At 41.1% G+C, this 23,884-nt stretch overlaps 2 protein-coding genes across 6 annotated transcripts in view; both read right to left on the bottom strand.

Annotated features, from left to right (window-relative positions):
- Positions 1 to 688: 688 nt before the first annotated feature.
- dlx1a (distal-less homeobox 1a) lies at positions 689 to 2,845 on the bottom strand. Of its 3 annotated transcripts, none has more exons than XM_068034564.1 (3): positions 2,431 to 2,845; positions 1,928 to 2,127; positions 689 to 1,217 (listed from the first exon to the last, which is right to left on the bottom strand). In XM_068034564.1, the coding sequence occupies exons 1-3, from the start codon at positions 2,738 to 2,740 to the stop codon at positions 966 to 968; spliced, it is 762 nt and encodes a 253-aa protein (XP_067890665.1). In that variant the 5' UTR covers positions 2,741 to 2,845; the 3' UTR covers positions 689 to 965. The 3 variants fall into 3 exon arrangements, with proteins under 3 accessions (XP_067890665.1, XP_067890666.1, XP_067890670.1); XM_068034565.1 differs by having other exon boundaries at positions 1,928 to 2,121; XM_068034569.1 differs by lacking the exon at positions 1,928 to 2,127 and having other exon boundaries at positions 1,094 to 1,217.
- A 4,351-nt stretch (positions 2,846 to 7,196) lies between these two features.
- metap1d (methionyl aminopeptidase type 1D (mitochondrial)) overlaps positions 7,197 to 23,884 on the bottom strand; it is a 185,487-nt gene continuing 168,799 nt past the window's right edge. For all 3 annotated transcript variants that reach the window (XM_068035408.1, XM_068035413.1, XM_068035412.1), the window contains 3 exons: positions 11,074 to 11,121; positions 9,509 to 9,587; positions 7,197 to 9,356 (listed from right to left, as the gene is read on the bottom strand). In XM_068035408.1, the coding sequence (XP_067891509.1) occupies positions 9,272 to 9,356; positions 9,509 to 9,587; positions 11,074 to 11,121 (212 nt within the window). In that variant the 3' untranslated portion in view covers positions 7,197 to 9,271. The remainder of the gene's footprint in view (positions 9,357 to 9,508; positions 9,588 to 11,073; positions 11,122 to 23,884) is intronic.

The following is a 23,884-nucleotide window of genomic DNA, read 5'->3' as shown; positions in this document are numbered from 1 at the left end:
TAAAACGAAATTGCACGAGGTGAAATTCAGAAAGTAACTTTACGATAACCCGCTGGGCTTGTATGCATTTAAATACAAAAATAAATGTTACTGGCAACTGAAAAAAAATTGGAAAGTTCATTCGATTTTCTGAGTAACCAATCCTATTCCTAACAGACTGAGGGTGATATTTGATCCCTTCGCCTGATTATTGTAATATGCAAAGTGGAGAGGATGTAATTATTGAAATCAGTGGAATGATAGTAAATATATTATGCCACGAATTCCCTACAGTTCTGTATTAATACATTTGGAATGAGCACACAGAGGCTTTCATAATGCAAACGTCGTTGTTTAAAATCACAATTTTACTGTCTTGAATGGACTTTATAATATATTTACAAAGATTCAAAGATACAAAGCAATAAGTTAACATTATCAATATAAAACTAAACCTTTACATTTAGAACGCTAGACACAGTGTTTTTCAGCATCACGTTTCAATTTCACAGGTAAATATTAAGATCCCATTTCACAATGCATCATGTACACTCCACACAAAACAAAACAAAAAAACGCTAGATCTGTGCAACATATTTAAATAATATATACAAAAACGGTGACCGCGTGCAGGAAGAACTTCCCACTGTCGTGAATTCTGCGCTGCATAACCAGTTCGTTTACAGACCTAAAATCTTAAGTGGGGAGACTGAACTCGATACAAAGCCTGCCTGTTTTGGAATAGAAAGAGTACGAGGAATTTGCAACAAAGGCTTTTTAACCGTCCCAGGGACTATGCCTCAAAGTCTTGGTACTGACGGTCTGTTCTAAACGTGCTCTGATAGAAATTTCGCCGAGCTGTCAGCTGGCAGAATTGGGAACTCGCTCCGCATCACATCTGTGCATGTCGGCTGAGGGCATGGTGCACTTCAGAAATTGCTTTCTTTGATTATTGTCCTTGCTTAAACAGGGCGAGAGTGGTTATCTTACATCAGCTGAGGCTGTTGCATAGATTCCTGATGCGCTGGAGGGTACCATGATGTGTAGCTAGGGATGTAGTTTCCCGGGGTCCCTGTGGAGTTCTTGCCGGCAGTTGAGGCGTTCCAGACGGGTGGAACTGGAGGGGACGATCCGGATAGACCCCTACCATTAGCAAGGGCGCTGTTCTCTAATGCACCATTGCCCTGTTTCATCAGCTTTTTAAACTTAGAACGCTTGTTTTGGAACCAAATTTTCACCTGCATAATATAACAAACATGTTTTAAGTATTCAAACTTTAAAACATTACAACGAACAAGACTTTCACTTGTCAGTCTTTCAATACAAATGTACATAAAGGTATCTCGATGCAAGCATTTAAATGTTAAAACGAACACATGCTTGAAAGGTTATAATTGGTCATGTTGTGCATACTCTTTCCCACGTCCTGTTACTTTAAATAGTTCCAAAATATTAACAAAAAACCCTTACTACCAAGCAGTCATATTCAGCCACACGGATCAGCTCTTCTAGACGGGTACAACACTTCAGAAAACAGATGAGAACTATAATGTAACATGTTGAGCAACATGGCGCATTTCTTGCAGTGACTTGTTGAAATTGTTTCCCAAACAATTCGCTATGGTGTAAAATATACAATCCATGCTGCGTTCTCTTTAATGAGCAGATTATTGGTGCGTGTATGTGAATAGACTCATCATACCTATATCATTTTTTGGATTTGAGTTGCATTTTATTGCAATGCTTCAACTTCCACTGATATAAACAAATCCTTGGATTTATGCCTAGTAACACACACTTGTTTTTGTTTAAACTTCCCGTGAACTCTGTATTGAAGTTGTCAGGGTTTATGTTACCGATGCCTGGTTTTACTCGGCAGTGTGATTTATTCGATGTAATATTGGGATGAGCAGATGAGCTTTGTATTTTAGTTTAATATCTCTGTTACCTGTGTCTGTGTCAAACCCAGAGAAGCAGCAAGTTCGGCTCTTTCAGGCAGAGCCAGGTACTGAGTTTGTTGGAACCGTCTGTTCAAAGCTTGCAGCTGTAGACTGGAATAAATGGTTCGGGGTTTGCGGATTTTTTTCCCTTTCCCATTAAACCTGACTTCCCCACTCTCCACCACCGTACCTTTATCTGATTCTGCTTCTAAAAAGGAAAAAATAGACATAACAATGCAAATCCAATACATAATTACCTCCAACAGAATAACAACGCATTTAACACAGCAGTTAAAAGTTTGTCTATTTTTACTAGCGACGGTTTACGTGTAATTACCCATAATTGCATGCATTGTTTATAGCATTACGCAATAAATAATTACAAAGATCAGAGGCAGAATGATGCGAACTTCTGTGCTACAAATTTCCCCACTGGGCTGGTTCAATACTGCTGTAACAAACTGCCTCTCACGCATTAGATTTAGCAATTGACTGATCCTGCCGTTCTTACCTGTGTCCTCTAATCGTGTATGGGCCAGATTCGAGCTGTTTTGGTACGATTGCACTGAACTGATGTAAGGGTTAGTGGAATGGTTGTTCACTGAGTTGACATAGGGGTAGCCCAGAGACCGTGAGAAGGATGAAGCAGTGTTGTAGGAGCTGTCATGTTGAGAGTGGCCGGCAGAATGTAAACAGTGCATGGAGTAATGTCCGTGAGACATGGGAGGCGACATTTGTTGACTTGGTGGCCCAAACTCCATAAAAACTGCTTTACTTGAGACGGGGCTGTTGAGATTTTCTGACATTGTAGTCATGGTCATCGTTCGCCTCCCAGCTTGTCACTTCACTTCTTTTCCTTCCACTACTCCCTCCGACCGAGAAGGATCCCAATTTAAGCGAATCTGATTTTTTTCACTTTCCATTCATAAGAAAATGGAGTTTTTGGGTTGACAAAGTCGAGGCATGATGCTGTGAATACACACAAACTCGCCTGAAAGGTTTGACTCGATACTTCATGAATATTCATCAATACTGCACGCTGATAGGTCCACTTTCACCACGTGCCCTTCTGATTGGCTACATGTGAGCTTCGCTCGAGCAGACGGAGGAAAAATTCTCGGTAGAAGTCGCGGCCTGAGACAGTGTAGGGAAATTGACTCCAATAGTTCAGTCATTTTAAAATAAAGGCTCGGGCTAACATTTTTAATCAGACAATTTCAAAACGTTTTCTTGTAAACAATGTGAAGCCGTAACTTTACGACCTCAACAGAGATTTTTTTTTGATAATTAAAAATGAATCTTTACTGCCATACAATATGCATGGAACCAGTTTTGTTAATATCCAAGCATTGTTGCCAAAAATGCGATGTTATGATTTTAATAACAGGATCTCTATTGATAACTACAGTTTTTTTTTAATTTTACGCTTTTTCAAAACTTAAAGGACTTCTTTAATGCATTAAGGGTCTGACGTATAAGAAACTTATTGCATTATCTTCACCAACGTAACAACAATCACTGCACTCCACAAATTACTCATTGCCGAAAACTTTTCATAGTGTTCGGCATGAATGAAGCGATATAAATGTAGACAATTATGATGTACTGAATTAGAAATGAAGAGAGCTTGGTCATAATGTAAATATGCTGTAGATCGTACAATTGTTTGCTCTCTAAAGAAGCCTTAACTAGTCTAATATTTTAATCACCTCTATTGAAATGTTATAGGAGAAACCTATCCATAGAATTTCCTTTGCTTAAAACGAAATGAGAATGGAGGAAATGTGGCCATAATGGCAAATCTAGCAAACAGCCGAACTATTCCAACTGTGTTACTGTTCTATAATTGTAAGGACTAACATAAGCATGCGATCTACAATAAAATCAAAGCATGTGAGCAACATCTAATATAGAATTAAAAAGTTTGTTTAACACTGTACTCACTTAAATGGTATTTACTGTAGTATTTAAAAAGATATCGCTTGTGATGCAGAAAACCTGCATCTATCATGAAGTGATACGGTGAAAGACCACACGTGCATATGCAGCAGTTACTGATTCATTTGATTAAATGCCAACCTCAAGAGCTCTGATAAACAGCTGAAGGCGGCTCCTATTAGCATAACTCTGATGCTTAATTTTCATACGCATAATTAGCCATATATTTAACACCAATTGCAACATCCAATCCTTTCATCGTTAAACAAGTGAGCCAAACCATAGCATGGTGATGCCTGTATGCGGGCATCAGATTTAAAAAAAAAATCATGTAGCATATTGATGATACACGGAGATTTTTGTATGTCACACGCGACCCGAGAATGATATAAAATATCTAGAAAAGCATACTTCAATGTGGAGATTAATTGCACTGTTTTGTTTGAAGGGCGAATAAAAGGTACTTAAATGCATTTTCGGGTTTAAATACTTCACATACAGCGATAAACGGTGTAATTTGAATCTTGATGAGATGCTGGCGACCAGTAAGTGTAAGCCATGGCTGATGTAATACAAATGCGTACATCTGGAATAAAGAGTATTAAAAGCTTAAGTGATTTTTAACACACCGATATTTTTAAATGATAAAATGTCGATTTTTAACATGCGTTGGGCAATTTCGAAGTTGTAGTTATTTTTCTTCCATAATACATTCTATCCAGTTCGAGGAGGGAAATTAGAATTATTTTGTGCTTTTACATAATTTAGATAGCTGAATGAATTATTTATTTATTTGTAATCTAATGGTAGTCATTCCATAATATTTTAACTTAAAGTCAATCTATGTAACAATAAAAAGGCGTTTACTTCTCAAGGCCGCACACAGTTAACGCAGGTTGCCCTACATACAACAAATAAGGAGCGATTTCTTAAAACAGAATTCACAATATAAATGTGCTTCCACTATTTTTCCCAAATAACCCTTTTAAGTTTGCATTTCTGTAACGGAAGGTGAGATGCACACCCGCAATCATTTATGTGGCACATTTTTGTTTTTTAATGTATCTTGCTTTCTTGTAATTCAATTATTTGGAACTCGCCTTTTTAAGTACAATATTTAGAAGAAATGCATGTTTTCGTCCAATAAATGAAAAATATGTTTTAGCATTTTGTTAAACAGGTTATAGAAATAAATTACACCATTTTAGTAGCACTGAAGTAATTGCCTTGCGACTGTACATCGGTTTCAAACGATTCTATGAATTCAGATTTTTGCTGTCCTGCTGTTAATAAATTTCCCCGAACGTTATCATGAAGTGAAAACTCTTTCACGTACCAACCCATTGCTTCACCTAACGTCATCGGCAGAGAACTGCAATGAAACACTGAAGAATTGACCGTGAAAATTTACATGTCAGCTGCAGAAACAGTACCCGGCCCTGAATGAAATATTTAATTACAATCAACTGCTTAGATCTATTCTGTATTTTGAATAAGTCGGTCCTTGGCCAAGCCAATTAGGCACTAAAACTGCGGCTCCACAAATTGATATGCATATTTATTCATGTGTTAGGTTCATAAAAATATTTGTACTGTAGGCATGTTCAACATCTTTCGCTGCCAATGTAGCTTGTTAGCTTGTGTGTTTTGTTTACATAAATGAGAAACTTGCAAAAGACATCCATTTAAGAGACTACAGGCCAAAAAAAATCACATCAGAATTTTTCCAGAATTATATCTCGGTTGCAAAATCACATTGTTATGAGCTTTGAACCAATATCCATTCTTAAGAGTAAGTCTAGTTACACCACATGCATCGATCAATTAAAAATGCTTTCTTTCCAATATATTTGTTTCAACAAACGTTTCAGCAATGTCACATTAAACAACTTATAGTGATATTATTGAGGATATCATAGCAAATTACTATTTTAAAATAATTTTATACATGATTCAGTTTTTAATTGAATTAAAACTGATACAACTATACATCGAATAATAAGGACGTAGGAGGGAAAAGTCAACATTTTTTTATTGTAATCTCGAGAACAGGTAGAATGTGATTGCATACATTTAGCAAAAAATTCAATACAAATATGCACTTCTCATGCTGGATTGAAGAAACCTGTCTCTGAATCTATCGCCAGCTTAAAAACAGAAATAACTAGGCACCTGTTTCACATGAAACTTACACCACGAACAGTTTAGTTGTCGATTTGGTTCAATTCCTCTAATATTTAAAATGAACAGAGACGTTTTTATCTAAAGATCTTGTAAACAGGCAGAATTAATCTGCTCTGAAACCCACTCGGGGCTAACGTGACAATCTTACTTAATTCTTCCGACGTCTGTGTGATTGTGTCCAGATGCCACACGAATCCCAACAGCACTAAGACCTATTTTCCCAAGTTTTAAAACCGAGAAAATCTAAAGTGCAATAAACTTATACATTTAGGAATGTATTGAACCATCATCGTCGCACTTAAACGCTTTGTGTTTCTTTTTCCGTGTGAAAGCTGACCAATTAATGTCTGACCACGATCGTTTGTCAAGTCAGTTGTAAAACGAGGGTTGTTAATCACAGTGCTGCGTTAATAACATCAAAAGTAGGTTCAATATACGATCGTTTTACTTTTTGTCTTACTTGTTTGCATTATCGCAAGTGTTCAAAAGGCAATTGCCAGTCTAAGTTGGAAATAAGTATATTTCTTATACCATAATTAACAAGCAAAACACGATATTGCGTTTGAGCGTTTAGCATTCAGCGTATTTAAAACATTCACATTTAAGATATGACTGACTATCTGCATGCACGTTACGATAATTAATGATTTAATTACATGCACAAAATGACAAATCTCGTTTCTGCATATTTATGCTTTTACGACCTTTATCCCACCCATAAAAGGTTTAATATTAAAAACAACGGTCTAGTAAGAAAGATGACAAATTGTTTGGTTTGAACAATCATTTACTTGATTTCTTCCTTCCAACAAATAAAAATGACGGAAATGAGCACACACGATTTTTTTAAATGGCGTAAATTTTCAACTAGACTAGTGAAAGAGAACCTGTAAACAAACTGCAAGCCACAGTAGATGTGACGAGGGAAACCAGCTAGATAATTCTACGCAATCGGTCATTATTTCTTGCTGGGTATAGTTACAATTCTTGTACTGTTCAGTGATGATATGCACCTATGGCATTCGGTCTTTCCAATTTATTACTGGAAGCTTAACAAACACTTAAGCACGGCTTTCATATGAAACGTTGCCCTCTTGCAGTGATAAGTTAATTTGTTTAAATTCAATCTTACTCAAAATAGGTTGTCAAAAAAGCTGAAAAAATCGCACAGTTTTATTTAGAGTACACAGGATTCTAAAAAAAAACAGATTAAACGTGCAATATACATACAATATGACAAGTCATAGATTATATAAATGCTCGTTACAGATTTACAACTCAATAATTTGCGACAGGGCAGGTTGGGTTTACAATCGGCAAATACCTGAGTGTCGTAACAGGGGTCAGTGACAAGATTTACATGTATCTCGGAAATAAGAGAGAAGTTTTTGTCTGCTGACTGACCAAAACAGGAACAAGTGGTTGAGCTACCAAACGTCACCTCTGGATGCATCATTGGAGTGATTGGTGTTTAAATAATTTCTAGATTTCATATTCATTTAGAGACAAAGCAAACGTAGAAAGTTTCAACAGTCCGAGCTAAGGCAGAAATGATTCATGAAATCAATAAATCCATTTAGTTTTTGTGCATTTTAACAAAACTAAAAGTGAACAATGAAGAAACAAACTAAAGGATCCGTGATCATATCTTGATTGATTTCCCAAACAGAAAATGTACTTTCAGATTCTGAAGGAGTTGGCGAATATACTAAATTTACCGATAACGTGTTCAACGTCCTCTATGCAATACAGGCAACCCAACTATCACGAGGAAGAGGCGAGCCCTAAATATAACTAGAGGAGCTCACTAATTAATATGTTTCATTACAAAATGAACCACGTGGTGATAATAATATAAAAATACAGTTTTACCATTTATTTATCCAATCACTCATTCTGTTGAAAGGTTCTGAAGAAGGGTCACTGACCTGAAATGTTAACTCTGCTTCTCTCTCCATAGATGCTGTCAGACCTGCTGAGTATTTCCAGCATCTGCAGTATTTTGCTTTTATCACTCATCTCCTTAGGTTTTCTGTCTTCTGTATATTCATAATTAATTATATTGCAGCTCATCGCTAATCAATATTTTAATGTACACTTTTAAAAGCCCTAGATCGTGTAGGTGCAGCGAAAAATCCACTCGGTCCTCTATAAGTATATATCCTGATAATCCACCAATTTTGAAAAGAACAAACAAATCCCGTCGTTATCAGCTTAATTACAGCTGTCCAAACAGGCAAAACGATAGTGAAGATAATTTGTGCAATTGAAGACTACCTCAACTGACAAAAATGGTTCTAGCATTATGAGTGCATGATATGCATTCTCTGGAAACAGAGGTGTTTATATCAATTCTATTAGTTATTTCGATTAGCTGATGACCATTAAATCTCACATTTGGTCACGATATATTGATAAAAACTTTTCAACCAGTCCGTCCCAGGGCTTTCAATACTGACATTAAACTGTTTTTGTTAAATATGACATATTCAAAAGGTATTCAAAATAGATAATTTGTTCCGTCTTTGGACACCACACTATTTATACTAATTCACATTTTAGTTCGTAATGGTGTGATTTGTTGTCGAAGTAGTTAATTCAACGTGGATGTAATCCTGACATACCAAATGGTTAATAATGTGTTTGTTCAATCTGTAAATACCAGTATGGTTAAATTGTTATACGCAGCTTTTTTTTTTTGTTTTGCCAATCCTGTTGAATATAACGAAGTCGCATTTCAGCGGTTTCTCCAGTTTACATTGTTTAAAGTCAAAATCAACTCAGCTCTTCATTTAAACCTACATAGAAGTTGCATTTTCCTTTTAAAATAGGCTTCAAACTCAACTGCAATAGGCGGCTATGCAACACCCTGACTTGGCAGTTTAAACTGTTTCATATTGTCCGTTCGTCAGCAAACAAATTAAATCGCATTCTTCTCAACAAACACACATATTCATACAAAGCTACTGGAAGCTCGACAAAACAACGTTTACTGGGTCATTATTTTCAAAACATTTATTAAAACGACGCAGTAAACATGGTATGTCAAAAACTCTGTTAATGGAAGAAGTATCAAATTCCAAATGCGACAAATTTCCTTCAGTCAACTTCGACCTGACTCCAGTGAACACAGTGTCTATCAGCGACGTTAACAACAGTGCGGTTTTGAAACCCTCTGGGTAGAAAGTCATTTTAATGCTGTGTCTGCAACGAGTCCCTGGTTTTCCTGTTTACCCTTGATCTTCCTCCGGCAATTTGGTTAGAATTTCTGCTCCTTCTGATGTTATTACTATAGTGTGTTCGAACTGTGCTGATCTTAAAAATAACACAATTTAAGAAATATATAACAATACAACATCGGAAAATAATATATCAAATATATTGAGAAGACGACTGATGGTAGCAAATATTGGTAAGATAAAACATAATTCCTAAAATAAAACAAATTAAAAAGTAATTATCAGTACCTAAGGTCATCAGCAGACGCTGCGGTCCACCCGTCCTGCAAGATTCTGAATTCTGGGGATCCCTCCATCAGAATTGGTTCTAGAATTCAAATGGTACATACAAGGAGAATTAGACATCGATCACAGGAAATGGAGCCAAAAATACCAGATGTACTTTCTTTCATGATTACTTATGCATAGCATAACAAAATAAAAATGTGGTTAGAGGGGAAGTTAAAACTTTAAAAGATAAAATTAGTAGTATATTTGAAGAACATAAAATAGTACACCAGGAAAGTAGGCCTGGAAGGGAAAAAAAGTAAAGTTAAAGTGGATGTGAACAAGAACCTCTTTATTCAAGGCCTGATAAATGCTTGGTATAATCTTCCAATCAGGTTTTGAGAGATATTAGGGCTGTTCAAAATACATTACATGAATTGTTTTATATTCATTTAAATATTTTATTAAAAATCCAGAACCACTTTTAAACTTTACACTAATGCTGCTGTTACATAAGTCAATGTGAAGTAGTTCTCTTAGATGCCTTTATGTCAGAATTTTGACTATTTCATGCTGTGTCAACCACATTATAATGGTTAATGGTGGTATACTGCAGTGTAGTGGTCTCAGCTCAGCCAAACCAGCTAAGTTGCCAGGCATCAGTGTTTAAAATATAGTTGGATGCTTGTATGGGAAAGACAGGGCAGTGGGAACATAGGTACAGGAGTAGGTCATTCAGCTCCTCAAACCTGTTTGGCCACTTAATTAAATCACGGCTGATCTGTATCTTAACTTCATGTACCCGCCTCGGTTCTGTAACCCTTAACACCCTTGCCTAACAAAAATCTATCAATCTGAGTTTTGAAATTTTCAATTAACCTAGTCTCAACATCTTTTTGGAGGATAGAGTTCTAGGTTTCCACATCATCCTTGAATTGGCTAGCTCTAATTTTAAGGTTATGCTTCCTTGTTCTGGGACTCCTCCACCATAGAAAAGAGGGTAGATAGAGAGAAACTATCAACTCCTTTGTTCATCAATTAGATCATCCCTCACTCTTCTGTACCCAAGGGATGAGCTTCAATGGATTAAATGGCTCTTTCTCATCCTTCACTTTGTTATGTTTGGATGGAAATGTTACTACTTACACACAAACATTGTTATTTTTCAATAAAGTGTATGAAAAAAGTGAGAAAAAAATTATTGCTAAACTACACACTAAAGTCTACTGGGTGTGGTAAACAGAAACAACTCAAAGTATTCTAATCCACAAAAATACACCGACAAAATGGGCAAAACAAAACTGACCCACTTTACAATATTTATCAGCAAACGTTTTTGAAGAAGTGTAAAATCTAATGCAATTTGCATCAAGATTATGTTATTGTAATATTTTGGCAGGAAAAAAAACTCATAAAACTTAAGGTAATTTCATGGAAATGGGAGTTGTAGAGCTTAAGTAATAGGTTTGTTATTTCCCCAGAAAATGAATAATGCAACTTTGCTTTTTTAGAAACTGATTTCTATACTATCTGACCATTGGAAATTCATTTACGTGGTGGAAGTTAGCAGTAATGACAATATTTACCGATTGTAAACGCCATTCCCTCTTCCATCACCAGGTCATTGGTATTAGCTGTTACAATGACAAAAACAAAGTTTTTTGAGTTACTTACGCTGGTTATCGGAGAGGCAGATCATACTGAACAACCAAATATGATATACACTGCTGAATGTTCTTAATGCATTTATCTAAAGATCTATCTACACCTGCTTGGTAATGAGCCAAAACCTTTAATAAAAATTAAAGTCTAAACAGGTAAATCTATATTCAGCTGTGTGTGAGTTAATACCACTTAATCTCTTAAAATCTGGAATAGCTGCAATGCTTACTTTCTATAAGCACGATTCAAAGGCTCATTACTTTTTTGTTATATAAAGCATCTCAGGACAAAGTACGCAGGTCCCATTATTAAGATATGTATGTCACAAAAAACTCAAATTTATTAATAGGAAAGTAGTTGATTATGCAGGATGCTGTGTTTCAAATAGGATAAATAAACTACTGCTTTTTTCCTGCCTTATCTAAACTAATGAAACAATATTGGTTTCAATTTTAAACAATTGTATTTTAAAACTATTCGTGTATAAGCCACATAGCACCCTTTGTTTGGGCTCATGCTTGTGCAATTCAAAGACCTTTCATTTGCATTAAACATAGATTAATGGCTCTACTTCAGCAAATATGGTCCTATTTGGAATGTAATATGGTTGTTCTAAGAAAGTAGATGGTAAAGTCTATATTTAACAAACGTTTAATTTTTTTTTACAATTAGGACAATTAATTCCAAATATGGGCCTAAATAAATCAATAGAAAACAGGGTGGTTTTAGTAATCTTGCACACTTTTCATAGGGAGAGCATCAAATCAGAACACATAAATCTAATTTAAGCAATGAAATGTTTTAAAATACTTTACTCACATTCATAAAATATTTTATTGAAACATCTAAAACAAATTTTTAAATTACACTAATACTGCTGTTATATGTATTGCAAAAGAACCAGAAGGGAAATAAGACATTCTTTTACACAGCAAGTTGTTATAAGCTGGAATGTACTGTTTGAAAGGGTGGTGGAAGCAGATTTAATAGCAACTTTCAAAAGGGAATTAGATATACTTGAAAAGGAAAAAGTTGCAGTGCTATGGGGAAAGAGCGGAGGAATGGGACTAACTTTCAAAGAGTTGGGCCAGGCATGATGGGCCAAATGGCCTTCTTCTGAACTGTAAGATTCTATACAGAACACTGTGACGCAGTTCTCTCAGCTGCCCTCATGTCAGAATTTTTACTCCATTTCATGCTGTGTCAGATGCTTTGTGGTATACTGAGTGTACTGGTTCTCAGCTTGGCCAACCAGCTAAACTGTGAGGGATCACTATGCATGTATATGCAGTAGGGAAATATCATATTCATCACTATAATTGACAGCAGAGCTGGTAATAGGATTTTCTGATATATACCAAAACATTTATCCCCAACTACTGTTAAAAGTAGTCAGAGTGGAAAGTTCTCAGGTTCAATTTCTGATTTATGCTAAGTTAGGTGATTTGAGCTGGGAAGGTGATAAGGACACTACAATTGGGATGTTCACTCACTCCTAGGTTAAGGAGGGAACTTTTAGCCTGTATTAAGAGGTAGAATCAGCCAGGGTTCCTGCTCCTGGTAACTACTGAGTGACTTATGCTGAAAGTGATTTGTGCAGACTTCGCTGGAGAGCACAACAGGGCTAAATTGCAACCCCTCCATATTAGAATAGCCTGCAAAATTAGAACACCCATGAGCATTTGGGTGAGGTAATGCAGGGCATCCATGGAACTGTGTCCCAGCAAAGAGTCAATGCTTTTAGGTCAGAAGGAGAGGGCAGAAAATTGGCAAGAAAATACAAAGGCACACAATATCCTAGCCAATCAAAAGAGACAAGGGATCAAAAACTATTACAATAAGGAGTTTCCAAATTCTTCTCACTCTGTCTAGAAGCACAACAAACACTAACATAAATCAGCAGATATTTTCATCGCTCCTGAATATCATCTCTTTACATTAATTTAAAAAAATCCTGTCTCAGAATGCAACTTTCACATGCTACTGTCCCCATTTAACACTTAATATTAGCCGCTGACCTTTTCAGACCAACTAGGATCTGCTGAGATCCGACTTTTGGTAGTGCATTTAGTTTTCTGCAGCAGAAGGCCATAATCTGATGCTATTGGTTCTCAGCAGGTCAGACTGTTTCCACTTAGGGGGGACAATTATGCATCTGCCAACGGCAACATTGATGTCATGTAAAAGCACCCCAAACGTCATCCACAGGCCACCCATTATTGTATTCCATTAGTCAGACTCACATCTGGGAATAATGTCAGGGTGGGCAGATGTAATGTGTTCAGTGTGCCAATGGCAGGTGTTTCCAGTTTATATTAACAACCTGGATTCTGGAGCTCAACACAAACTGATCAAATCCTCAGACAATATCAAACAAAGAAGGGAAACAGTTAAATCAGAAGAGTCAGCCAAGGACCTATAAAATGAGTTAGATAAACTATGCAGCTGCACAGGTCATTAGCAGATCAAATGCAATACAGATAAGTATAAAGTATTACACATTGTAATACATCTCTACTCCATAAATGGTGTTGAAATAGCTACAAGAAAAATTGACAAATCCAGGATTGTTAAGTAGATTTCACAACTAGTGTGCCCAGTCATTTCACCATAGTAATTAACAGGGAAAGTAGAATGCTGAACTATATTGCCAAATCACTAGAGTATAAATTGGAGGATGTCATGTCTGGTCTGAACATACACTGAATACAATTTTGGTCATGGAGACACAAAGGCATTCAAGCCCTAGAAGTGGTGCAGCAAAGAGTCATGAGGTTCATAGAATAGAATTATAGAAAGTTTAAGGCACAGAAAGAGGCCACTTGGCCCATCGTGTCTGTGCTGGCTGAAAAACGATTCACCTACTCTAATCTCACCTTCCAGCATTTGGTCCGTAGCCCTGCAGGTTATGGCACTTGAGGTACATATCCAGACTCCTTTTGAATGAGTTGAGGGTCTGCCTCAACTACCCTTTCAGGCAGTGAGTTCCAGACCCCCACCACCCTCTGGGTGAAAAATTTTTCCTCATCTCCCCTCTAATCTTTCTACCAAGCACTTTAAATCTATTCCCTCTTGTCACTGACATCTCTGCTAAGGTGAACAGACTCTTCACCGCCACTCTATCCAGGCCCCTCACAATTTTGTACATCTCAATCAAATCTCCCTTCAGCCTCCCTGTTCCAAGGAGAACAACCCCAATCTTTCCGCATAGCTGCATTTTTCCAGGCCTGGCAACATTCTCGTAAATCTCCTCTGTACCCTCTCTAGTGCAATTATATCCTTTCTGTAATGAGGTGACCAGAACTTCACACAGTACTCAAGTGGTGGCCTAACCAATGAATTATACAGTTCCAGCATAACCTCCCTGCTCTTGTATTTTATAACTTGGCTAATAAAGGAAAGGATTCTATATGCCTTCTTAACCACCTTATTGACCTGTCCTGCTACCTTCAGGGATCTGTGGACATTCATAGAGTCATAGAGTCACAGAGAGATACAGCATTGAAACAGGCCCTTCAGCCCACCATTCATTCCAAGGTCCCTCACTTCCTCTACACTTCTTAGTATTTTCCCATTTATTGTGTATTCCTTTGCCTTGTTTGACCTCCCCAAATGCATCACCTCACACTTCTCCAGGTTGAATTCCATTTGCCACTTTTCTGCCCATTTGACCAGACCATCAATATCTTCCTACAGCTATCCTCCTCTCTATCTACCACACAGCCAATCTTTGTGTCACCTGCAAAATTCTTGATCATGCCCCCTACATTTACGTCCAAATCGTTAATATATACCACAAAAAGCAGGGGATCCAGTACTGAGCCCTCCGGAACGCCACTGGAAACAGCCCTGCAGTCGCTAAAACAGCCGTAAGCAATTATCCTTTGTTTCCTGCCACTAAGCCAATTTTGTATCCACCTTGCTGCATTTCCCTGGATCCCATGGGATTTTTTTTTTTTTAGCCAGTCTGCCATGTGGGACTTTGTCAAAAGCCTTGCTAAAATCCATGTAGACCACATCAATTGCACTACCCTCATCGATCTTCCTTGTTACTTCTGCAAAGAATTTGATCAAGTTGGTTAAACAGGATCTTCCTTTAACAAATCCATGCTGACTATCCTTGATTAACCTGTGCCTTTCTAAGTGACAGTTTATCCTGTCTCTCAGAATAGATTCCAACAATTTGCCCACTACTGAGGTTAGACTGACTGCTCTGTAATTATTCGGTCTATTCTTCGCTCCCTTTTTAAACAGAGGTACAATGTTAACAGTTCTCCAATTCTCCGGCACCACACCCGTTTCCAGTGAGGACTGGAAAATGATGGTCAGACCTTCCGCTATTTCCTCTCTCGCTTCTTTTAACAGCCTCGGGTACATTTCTTCTGGCCCTGGTGATTTATCAACTTTCAAGGATACTAGTCCCATTAATACTTACTCTCTTATGTTTATCACATCCAATACTTCACAATCCTCCTCCTTAAATACAATATCTGCATTGTCCCCCCCTTTTGTGAAGACAGACGCAAAGTATTCATTAAGAACCATACCAACATCTTCCTCCCCTGTACATAGGTTACTTTTTTGGTCGTTTATGGGCCCTACTCTCTCCTTAGTTATCCTCTTACTATTAATGGGTAAGGCTTCCACTGCTATGTCCAGACTGGCCAAGAGAGTGTGGGAAAATGGCGCACTGACACGGAACACAAAAGTCCGAGTGTATCAGGCCTGTGTCCTCAGTACCTTGCTCTACGGCAGCGAGGCCTGGACAACGTATGCCAGCCAAGAGCGACGTCTCAATTCATTCCATCTTCGCTGCCTTCGGAGAATACTTGGCATCAGGTGGCAGGACTATATCTCCAACACAGAAGTCCTTGAAGCGGCCAACACCCCCAGCTTATACACACTACTGAGTCAGCGGCGCTTGAGATGGCTTGGCCATGTGAGCCGCATGGAAGATGGCAGGATCCCCAAAGACACATTGTACAGCGAGCTCGCCACTGGTATCAGACCCACCGGCCGTCCATGTCTCCGTTATAAAGACGTCTGCAAACGCGACATGAAATCGTGTGACATTGATCACAAGTCGTGGGAGTCAGTTGCCAGCATTCGCCAGAGCTGGCGGGCAGCCATAAAGACAGGGCTAAATTGTGGCGAGTCGAAGAGACTTAGTAGTTGGCAGGAAAAAAGACAGAGGCGCAAGGGGAGAGCCAACTGTGCAACAGCCCCAACAAACAAATTTCTCTGCAGCACCTGTGGAAGAGCCTGTCACTCCAGAATTGGCCTTTATAGCCACTCCAGGCGCTGCTTCACAAACCACTGACCACCTCCAGGCGCGTATCCATTGTCTCTCGAGATAAGGAGGCCCAAAAGAAAAGATTAATGTACTGATAAAACATCTTTGGGTTCACCATGATTTTGCTTGCCAATATTCCTCTTTGCTTTCCGAATTTCCTTTTTGATTTCACCCCTCCACTTTCTATACTCATCTCGGCTTTCTGTAGTATTGAATTCTTGGTGTCGGACATAAGCTTTCTTTTTCTGCCTTATCTTACCCTGTAGGCTCCTTAACATCCATGGGGCTCTAGATTTGGCCGTCTCACCCTTTTTCTTTGTGGGAACATGTTTACGCTGAACCCCTTGGGCTGGATTTTATGTTGGACAGACGGGAGCTGGTTGGGGAGGCCTCCCGGAGCCTCCTGCTCAATTTTACGCCACCCCCCGCCCCCATCCAGCTCACTGGGGTGGCATAAAGTTCTAGCCCTTGTATCTCCCCTTTGAATGCCTCCCACTGTTCTGACACTGATTTATCTTCAAGTAGCTGTTTCCAGTCCACTTTCGCTAAATCACTCCTCAGTTTAGTAAAATTGGCCTTGCCTCAATTGAGAACTCTAACTCCTGTTCTATCTTTGTCCTTTACCACAATTATGTTAAAAGTGTCTGAATTATGATTGCTACCACCAAAATGTTCTCCCACTGCCACCCCTTCCACCTGCCCATCTTCATTACCTAAAACTAAGTCTAAAACTGCACCCTCTCTTGTTGGGCTTGCTACATACTGGGCGAAAATGTTCTCCTGAGTGCACCTCAAGAATTCTGCTCCCTCAATTCCTTTTATATTAAAACTATCCCAGGTAATATTGGGGTAGTTAAAATCCCCTAATATTACAAGTTCTTGCACTTCTTAGAGATTTGACAAATATCTGCTCTTCTATCTCCCTCTGACTGTTTGGGGGTCTATTGTACACTCCCATCAGTGTGATTGCCCTTTTTTTGTTCCTTAGCTCAATCCATATGGCCTCATTTGATGAACCTTCCAACGTATCATCCTTCCTCACAGCTGTAATAGTTTCCTTGAGCAAAATTGCCACTGCTCCTCCTTTCTTACCCCCTCCCTATCATGTCTGAAAACCCTGTAACCCGGAACATTGAGCTGTCTCTCCTTAAGCCATGTTTCTGTAATAGCTATGATATCACACTGCCACGTGTTTATCTGTGCCCTCAGCTCTATTTGCTATACTCCTTGCATTGAAATAGATACCCTAGAGCACTGCCAAACTTTTTTTTATTTTCTAACCTTTGTTTCCTCTGTCTTCCAGACTCATCCATTAATTTTCTATCTTCCATTTTCATTTCTGATTTTGTCCCAACTGCATCTACCCTCAGGTCCCCATCCCCCTGCCAAACTAGGTTAAACCCTCCCCAACAGCACTCGCAAAACGTCCCGCAAGAAACTCAGTCCCTGCTCTGTTCAGGTGCAACTCGTCCGGCCTGTACAGGTCCCATCTCCCCCAGAGCTAGTCTCAATGTCCCAGGAATCTAAAGCCCTCCCTCCTGGACCATATTCCCAGCCACGCAATCATCTATCTTATTCTTCTATTTCTATACTTACTTGCGCATGGCACTGGGAGTAATCCGGAGATTACTACTTTTGAGGTCCTGCTTGCTAATTTCTTACCTAGTTCCCTAAATTCTGACTACAGGACCATATCCCTCTTTCTACCTATGTCGTTGGTTCCGATATGGACCACGACTGCTGGCTGTTCACCCTCTCCCTTCAGGATGCCCTGCAGTCGCTCAGTGACATCCTTGACCCTGGCACCAGGGAGGCAACACACCTTCCTGGATTCACGTCTGCGGCCACAGAAAAGCCTGTCTGTTCCCCTGACTATTGAATCACCTATCACTATGGCTCTTCCAGTCTTCCCTGTACCCCACTGTGCAGCTGAGCCACATGTGGTGCCATGGACTTGGCTCTGGCTGCACTCCCCAGGTGAAGCATCACTTTCCTCAGTATTCCGAACTGAATACCTGTTGGAGAGTGAGATGCATTCGGGGTCTTCTGCACTACCTGCCTGATTCTTTTTTACTGCCTGGTGGTCACCCATTCCCTCTATCCCTGCATACTCTTAAGCTGTGGGGTGACCACATCTATAAACGCGCTATCCACATAGCTCTCATCCTCATGAATGCACTGCAGTGTTGCCAGCTGCTGCTCAAGTTCCAAAACCCGGAGCTCAAGCTGCAGCAATTGACAACAGTTCCTGCACAAATGGTTCTCCACGATATGGGAAGTATCCTGGAGCTCCCACATAGCACAGGAGGTGCACTCTCGAGGTTGAAGCACCCGTGCCATTACTTTATTTATTAGTTGACCCTTTGTTACTGCTAAAAAAACTTTACCAATACTACAACACCTTAGAATTATTAATAAAACCTTACTAGTACTGAAAAATCCTACTAAAAAATCAATACAGTTCACAAGTTAAAATAAACCTTACTCAAAACAATACTCATCAGCTACTCATTTGTTCAAAATACTCACCAGCTACTTTTTTCTTTCTTTGGCCTCCTTGTCTCAAGAGACAATGGGTAAAAGCCGAGAGGAGGTCATTGGTTTGTGGAGCAGTGCCTGGAGTGGCTAGAAAGGCCAATTCTAGAGTGACAACCTCTTCCACAGGCGCTGCAGATAAAATTGGTTGTCGGGGCTGTTACATAGTTGGCTCTCTCCTTGTGCTTCTGTCTTTTTTCCTGACAACTGCTGAGTCTCTTCGACTCGCCACTCTTTAGCCCCACCTTTATGGTAGTCCGCCAGCTCTGGCGATCACTGGCAACTGACTCCCACGACTTGTGGTCAATGTCACAGGACTTCATGTCATGTTTGCAGATGTCTTTAAAGCGGAGACATGGACGGCCGGTGGGTCTGATACCAGTGACGAGCTCACTGTACAATGGGGATCCTGCCATCTTCCATACAGCTCACATGGCCACGCCATCTCAAGTGCCGCTGGCTCAGTAGGGTATATATGCCGCCTCGAGGACTTCTGCATTGGAGATACGGTCCTGCCACCTGATGCCAAGGATTCTCCGGAGGCAGCGAAGATGGAATGAGTTGAGACGTCGCTCATGGCCGACATACGTTGTCCAGGCCTCGCTGCTGTAGAGCAAGGTACTGAGGACACAGGTTTGAAACACTCAGACTTTTGTGTTCCATGGCAGTGCGCCATTTTCCCACACCCCCTTGGCCAGTCTGGACATAGCAGTGGACGCCTTTCCCATGCGCTTGTTGATTTCTGCATCAAGAGACAGGTTACTGGTGATAGTTGAGCCGAGGTAGGTGAACTCTTGAACCACTTCCAGAGCGTGGTCGGCGATATTGATGGAAGGAGCATTTCTGATGTCCTGTCCCATGATGTTCGTTTTCTTGAGGCTGACGGTTAAGTCAAAATCATTGCAGGCAGCCGCAATCCTGTCGATGAGTCTCTGCAGACACTCTTCTGTGTGGGATGTTAATGCAGCATCGTCAGCAAAGAGGAGTTATTTTATTCATTCATGGGATGTGGGCGTCGCTGACCAGGCCAGCATTTATTGCCCATCCCTAATTTCCCTTGAGAAGGTGGTGGTGAGCTGCCTTCTTGAACCGCTGCAGTCCATTTGGTGTAGGTACACCCACAGTGCTGTTAGGAAGGGAGTTCCAGGATTTTGACCCAGCGACAGTGAAGGAACAGCAATATAGTTCCAAGTCAGGATGGTGTGTGACCTGGAGGGGAACTTGCAGGTGGTGGTGTTTCCATGCATTTTCTGCCCTTGTCCTTCTAGTTGGTAGAGGTTGCGGGTTTGGAAGGTGCTGTTTAAGGAGCCTTGGTGCATTACTGCAGTGCATCTTGTAGATGGTACACACTGCTGCCACTGTGCATCGGTGGAGGGCGTGAATGTTTGTAGATGGGGTGCCAATCAAGTAGGCTGTTTTGTCCTGGATGGTGTTGAGCTTCTTGAGTGTTGTTGGAGCTGCACCCATCCAGGCAAGCGGAGAGTATTCCATCACACTCCTGACTTGTGCCTTGTAGATGGTGGACAGGCTTTGGGGAGTCAGGAGATGAGTTACTCGCCGCAGGATTCCTAGCCTCTGTCCTGCTTTTGTAGCCATGGTATTTATATGGCTACTCCAGTTCAGTTTCTGGTCAATGATAGCCCCTAGGATGTTGATAGCGGGGGCTATGTCAAGGGGAGATGGTTAGATATTCTCTTGTTGGAGATAGTCATTGCCTGGCACTTGTGTGGCGTGGATGTTACTTGCCACTTATCAGCCCAAGCCTGGATATTGTCCAGGTCTTGCTGCATTTCTACACGGACTACTTCAGTATCTGAGGAGTCACGAATAGTGCTGAACATTGTGCAATCATCAGCGAACATCCCCACTTCTGACCTTATGATTGAAGGAAGGTTATTGATGAAGCAGCTGACGATGGTTGGGCCGAGGACACTACCCTGAGGAACTCCTGTAGTGATGTCCTGGAGCTCAGATGATTGACCTCTAACAAACATAACCATCTTCCTTTGCGTTAGGTATGACTCCAGCCAGCGGAGGGTTTTCCCCCTGATTCCCATTGACCTCAGTTTTGCTCGGGATCCTTGATGCCATACTTGGTCAAATGCTGTCTTGATGTCAAGGGCAGTCACTCTCACCTCACCTCTTGAGTTCAGCTCTTTTGTCCATGTTTGAACCAAGGCTGTAATGAGGCCAGGAGCTGAGTGGCCCTGGCAGAACCCAAACTGAGCGTCACTGAGCAGGTTATTGCTAAGCAAATGCCGCTTGATGGCACTGTTGATGACACCTTCCATCACTTTACTGATGATTGAGAGTAGGCAGGGCGGTAATTGGCCGGGTTGGACTTGTCCTGCTTTTTGTGTACAGGACATACCTGGGAATTTTCCACATTGCAAAGTAGATGCCAGTGTTGTAGCTGTACTGGAACAACTTGGCTAGGGGCGTGGCAAGTTTTGGAGCACAGGTCTTCAGTACTATTGCTGGAATATTGTCAGGGCCCATAGCTTTTGCAGTATCCAGTGCCTTCAGTCGTTTCTTGATATCACGCAGAGTGAATCGAATTGGCTGAAGTCTGGCATCTGTGATGCTGGGGACTTCAGGAGGAGGCCGAGATGGATCATCAATTCAACACTTCTGGCTGAAGATTGTTGCAAATGCTTCAGCCTTATCTTTCGCACTGACATGCTGGGCTCCCCCATCATTGAGGATGGGGATATTTGTGGAGCCACCTCCTCCAGTTAGTTGTTTAATTGTCCACCACCATTCACGGCTGGATGTGGAAGGACTGCAGAGCTTAGATCTGATCCGTTGGTTATGGGATTGCTTAGCTCTGTCTATCGCATGCTGTTTACACAGTTTGGCACGTAGATAGTCCTGTGTTGTAGCTTCACCAGGTTGACACCTCATTTTGAGGTATGCCTGGTGCTGCTCCTGGCATGCCCCCCGTGCACTCTTCATTGAACCAGGGTCGGTCTCCTGGCTTGACGGTAATGGTAGAGTGGGGGATATGCCAGCCCATGAGGTTACAGATTGTGGTTGAGTACAATTCTGCTGCTGCTGATGGCCCACAGCGCCTCATGGATGCCCAGTTTTGCATTGCTAGATCTGTTTGAAATCTAACCCATTTAGCACGGTGATAGTGCCACATAACACAATGGAGGGTATCCTCAATGTGAAGGCGGGACTTCGTCTCCACAAGGACTGTGCGGTGGTCACGCCTACCAATACTGTCATGGACAGATGCATCTGCGGCAGGCAGATTGGTGAGGACGAGGTCAAGTATGTTTTCCCCTCTTGTTGGTTCCCTCACCACCTGCTGTATACTCAGTCTCGCAGATATGTCCTTTAGGACTCGGCCAGCTCGGTCAATAGTGGTGCTACCGAGCCACTCTTGGTGATGGACATTGAAGTCCCCCACCCAGAGTACATTTTGTGCCCTTGCCACCCTCAGTGCTTCCTCCAAGTGCTGTTCAACATGGAGGAGTACTGACAAATCAGCTGAGGGAGGGCGGTAGGTGGTAATCAGCAGGAGGTTTCCTTGTCCATGTTTGATCTGATGCCATGAGACTTCATGTGGTCCAGAGTCGATGTTGAGGACTCCCAGGGCAACTCCCTCCCTACTGTATACCACTGTGCCACCACCTCTGGTGGGTCTGTCCTGCCGGTGGGACAGGACATACCCGGGGATGGTAATGGCAGTGTCTGGGACATTGTCTGTGAGGTATGATTCCGTGAGTATGACTAGTTGCTTGACTAGTCTGTGGGACAGCTCTCTCAACTTTGGCACAAGCCCCCAGTTGTTAGTAAGGAGGACTTTGCAGGGTCGACGGGGCTGGGTTTACCGTTGTCGTTTCCGGTGCCTAGGTCGATGCCTGGTGGTCCATCCGGTTTCATTCTTTTTTATTGACTTCGTAGCAGTTGGATACAACTGAGTGGCTTGCTCGGCCATTTCAGATGGCATGTAAGAGTCAATCACATTGCTGTGGGTCTGGAGTCACTTGTAGGCCAGACCAGGTAAGGACAGCAGATTTCCTTCCCTCTGGGACATTAGTGAACCAGATGGGTTTTTACAACAATCGACAATGGTTCCATGGCCATCATTAGACTAGCTTTTAATTCCAGATTTATTAATTGAATTCAAATTCCACCTTCTGCTGTGGTGGGATGTAAATCCATGTCCCCAGAGCAATACCCTAGACCTCTGGGTTACTAGTCCAGTGACAATACCACGACACCACCGCCTCCCCCGATGAGTTCCCTGATGAGGACCTTCTGTACTTTGGTCTTCGCTCTAAGACGGTCAAGGTTGAACCTGCCATCTGATCTTGTGTGGAGGAAAATTCCTTCTTCTGAAGACTTGAACGCATGTGAGAGCAGCAGTGAGAAGAAGATTCCAAACAGTGTAGGTGCGAGAACACAGCCCTGTTTTACGCCACTCAGGATAGGAAAGGGGTCTGATGAGGCACTGCAATGCTGAATTGTGCCTTTCATATTGTCTTGGAATGAGGTGATGATACTTAGTAGCTTTGGTGGACATCCGATCTTTGCTGGTATTCTGAAGAGACTAACTCTGCTGACGAGGTCAAAGGCTTTGGTGAGATCAATGAAGCAATGTAGAGGGGCATCTGTTGTTCGCAGCATTTCTCCTGTAGCTGACGAAGGGAGAACAGCATGTCAATGGTGGATCTCTCTGCTCGAAAGCCACACTGTGCCTCAGGGTAGACACGCTCAGCCAGCTTCTGGAGTCTGTTTAAAACGACTCGTGCAAAGATTTTCCCCACTATGCTGAGCAGGGAGATTCCACGGTAGTTGTTGCAGTCACCGTGGTCACCCTTGTTCTTTTAGAGGGTGATGATATTGGCATCGCCATGTCCTGCGGTACTGCTCCCTCATCCCAGAACAGGCAAAGC

This window comes from Heterodontus francisci, chromosome 7 (assembly GCF_036365525.1).
Source record: "Heterodontus francisci isolate sHetFra1 chromosome 7, sHetFra1.hap1, whole genome shotgun sequence".
Lineage (NCBI taxonomy): Eukaryota > Metazoa > Chordata > Chondrichthyes > Heterodontiformes > Heterodontidae > Heterodontus > Heterodontus francisci.
This window is presented reverse-complemented; position numbering and strand designations above follow the sequence as displayed.

Excerpts from the sequence above, each read along its gene's own strand:
- dlx1a (XM_068034564.1), bottom strand. The coding sequence starts at position 2,740 with ATGACCATGACTACAATGTCAGAAAATCTCAACAGCCCCGTCTCAAGT. Across the intron at positions 2,128-2,430 it reads TACACGATTAGAGGACACAG|AAGCAGAATCAGATAAAGGT; the intron begins GTAAGAACGGCA and ends TTTCCTTTTTAG. Across the intron at positions 1,218-1,927 it reads TGGGTTTGACACAGACACAG|GTGAAAATTTGGTTCCAAAA; the intron begins GTAACAGAGATA and ends TATATTATGCAG.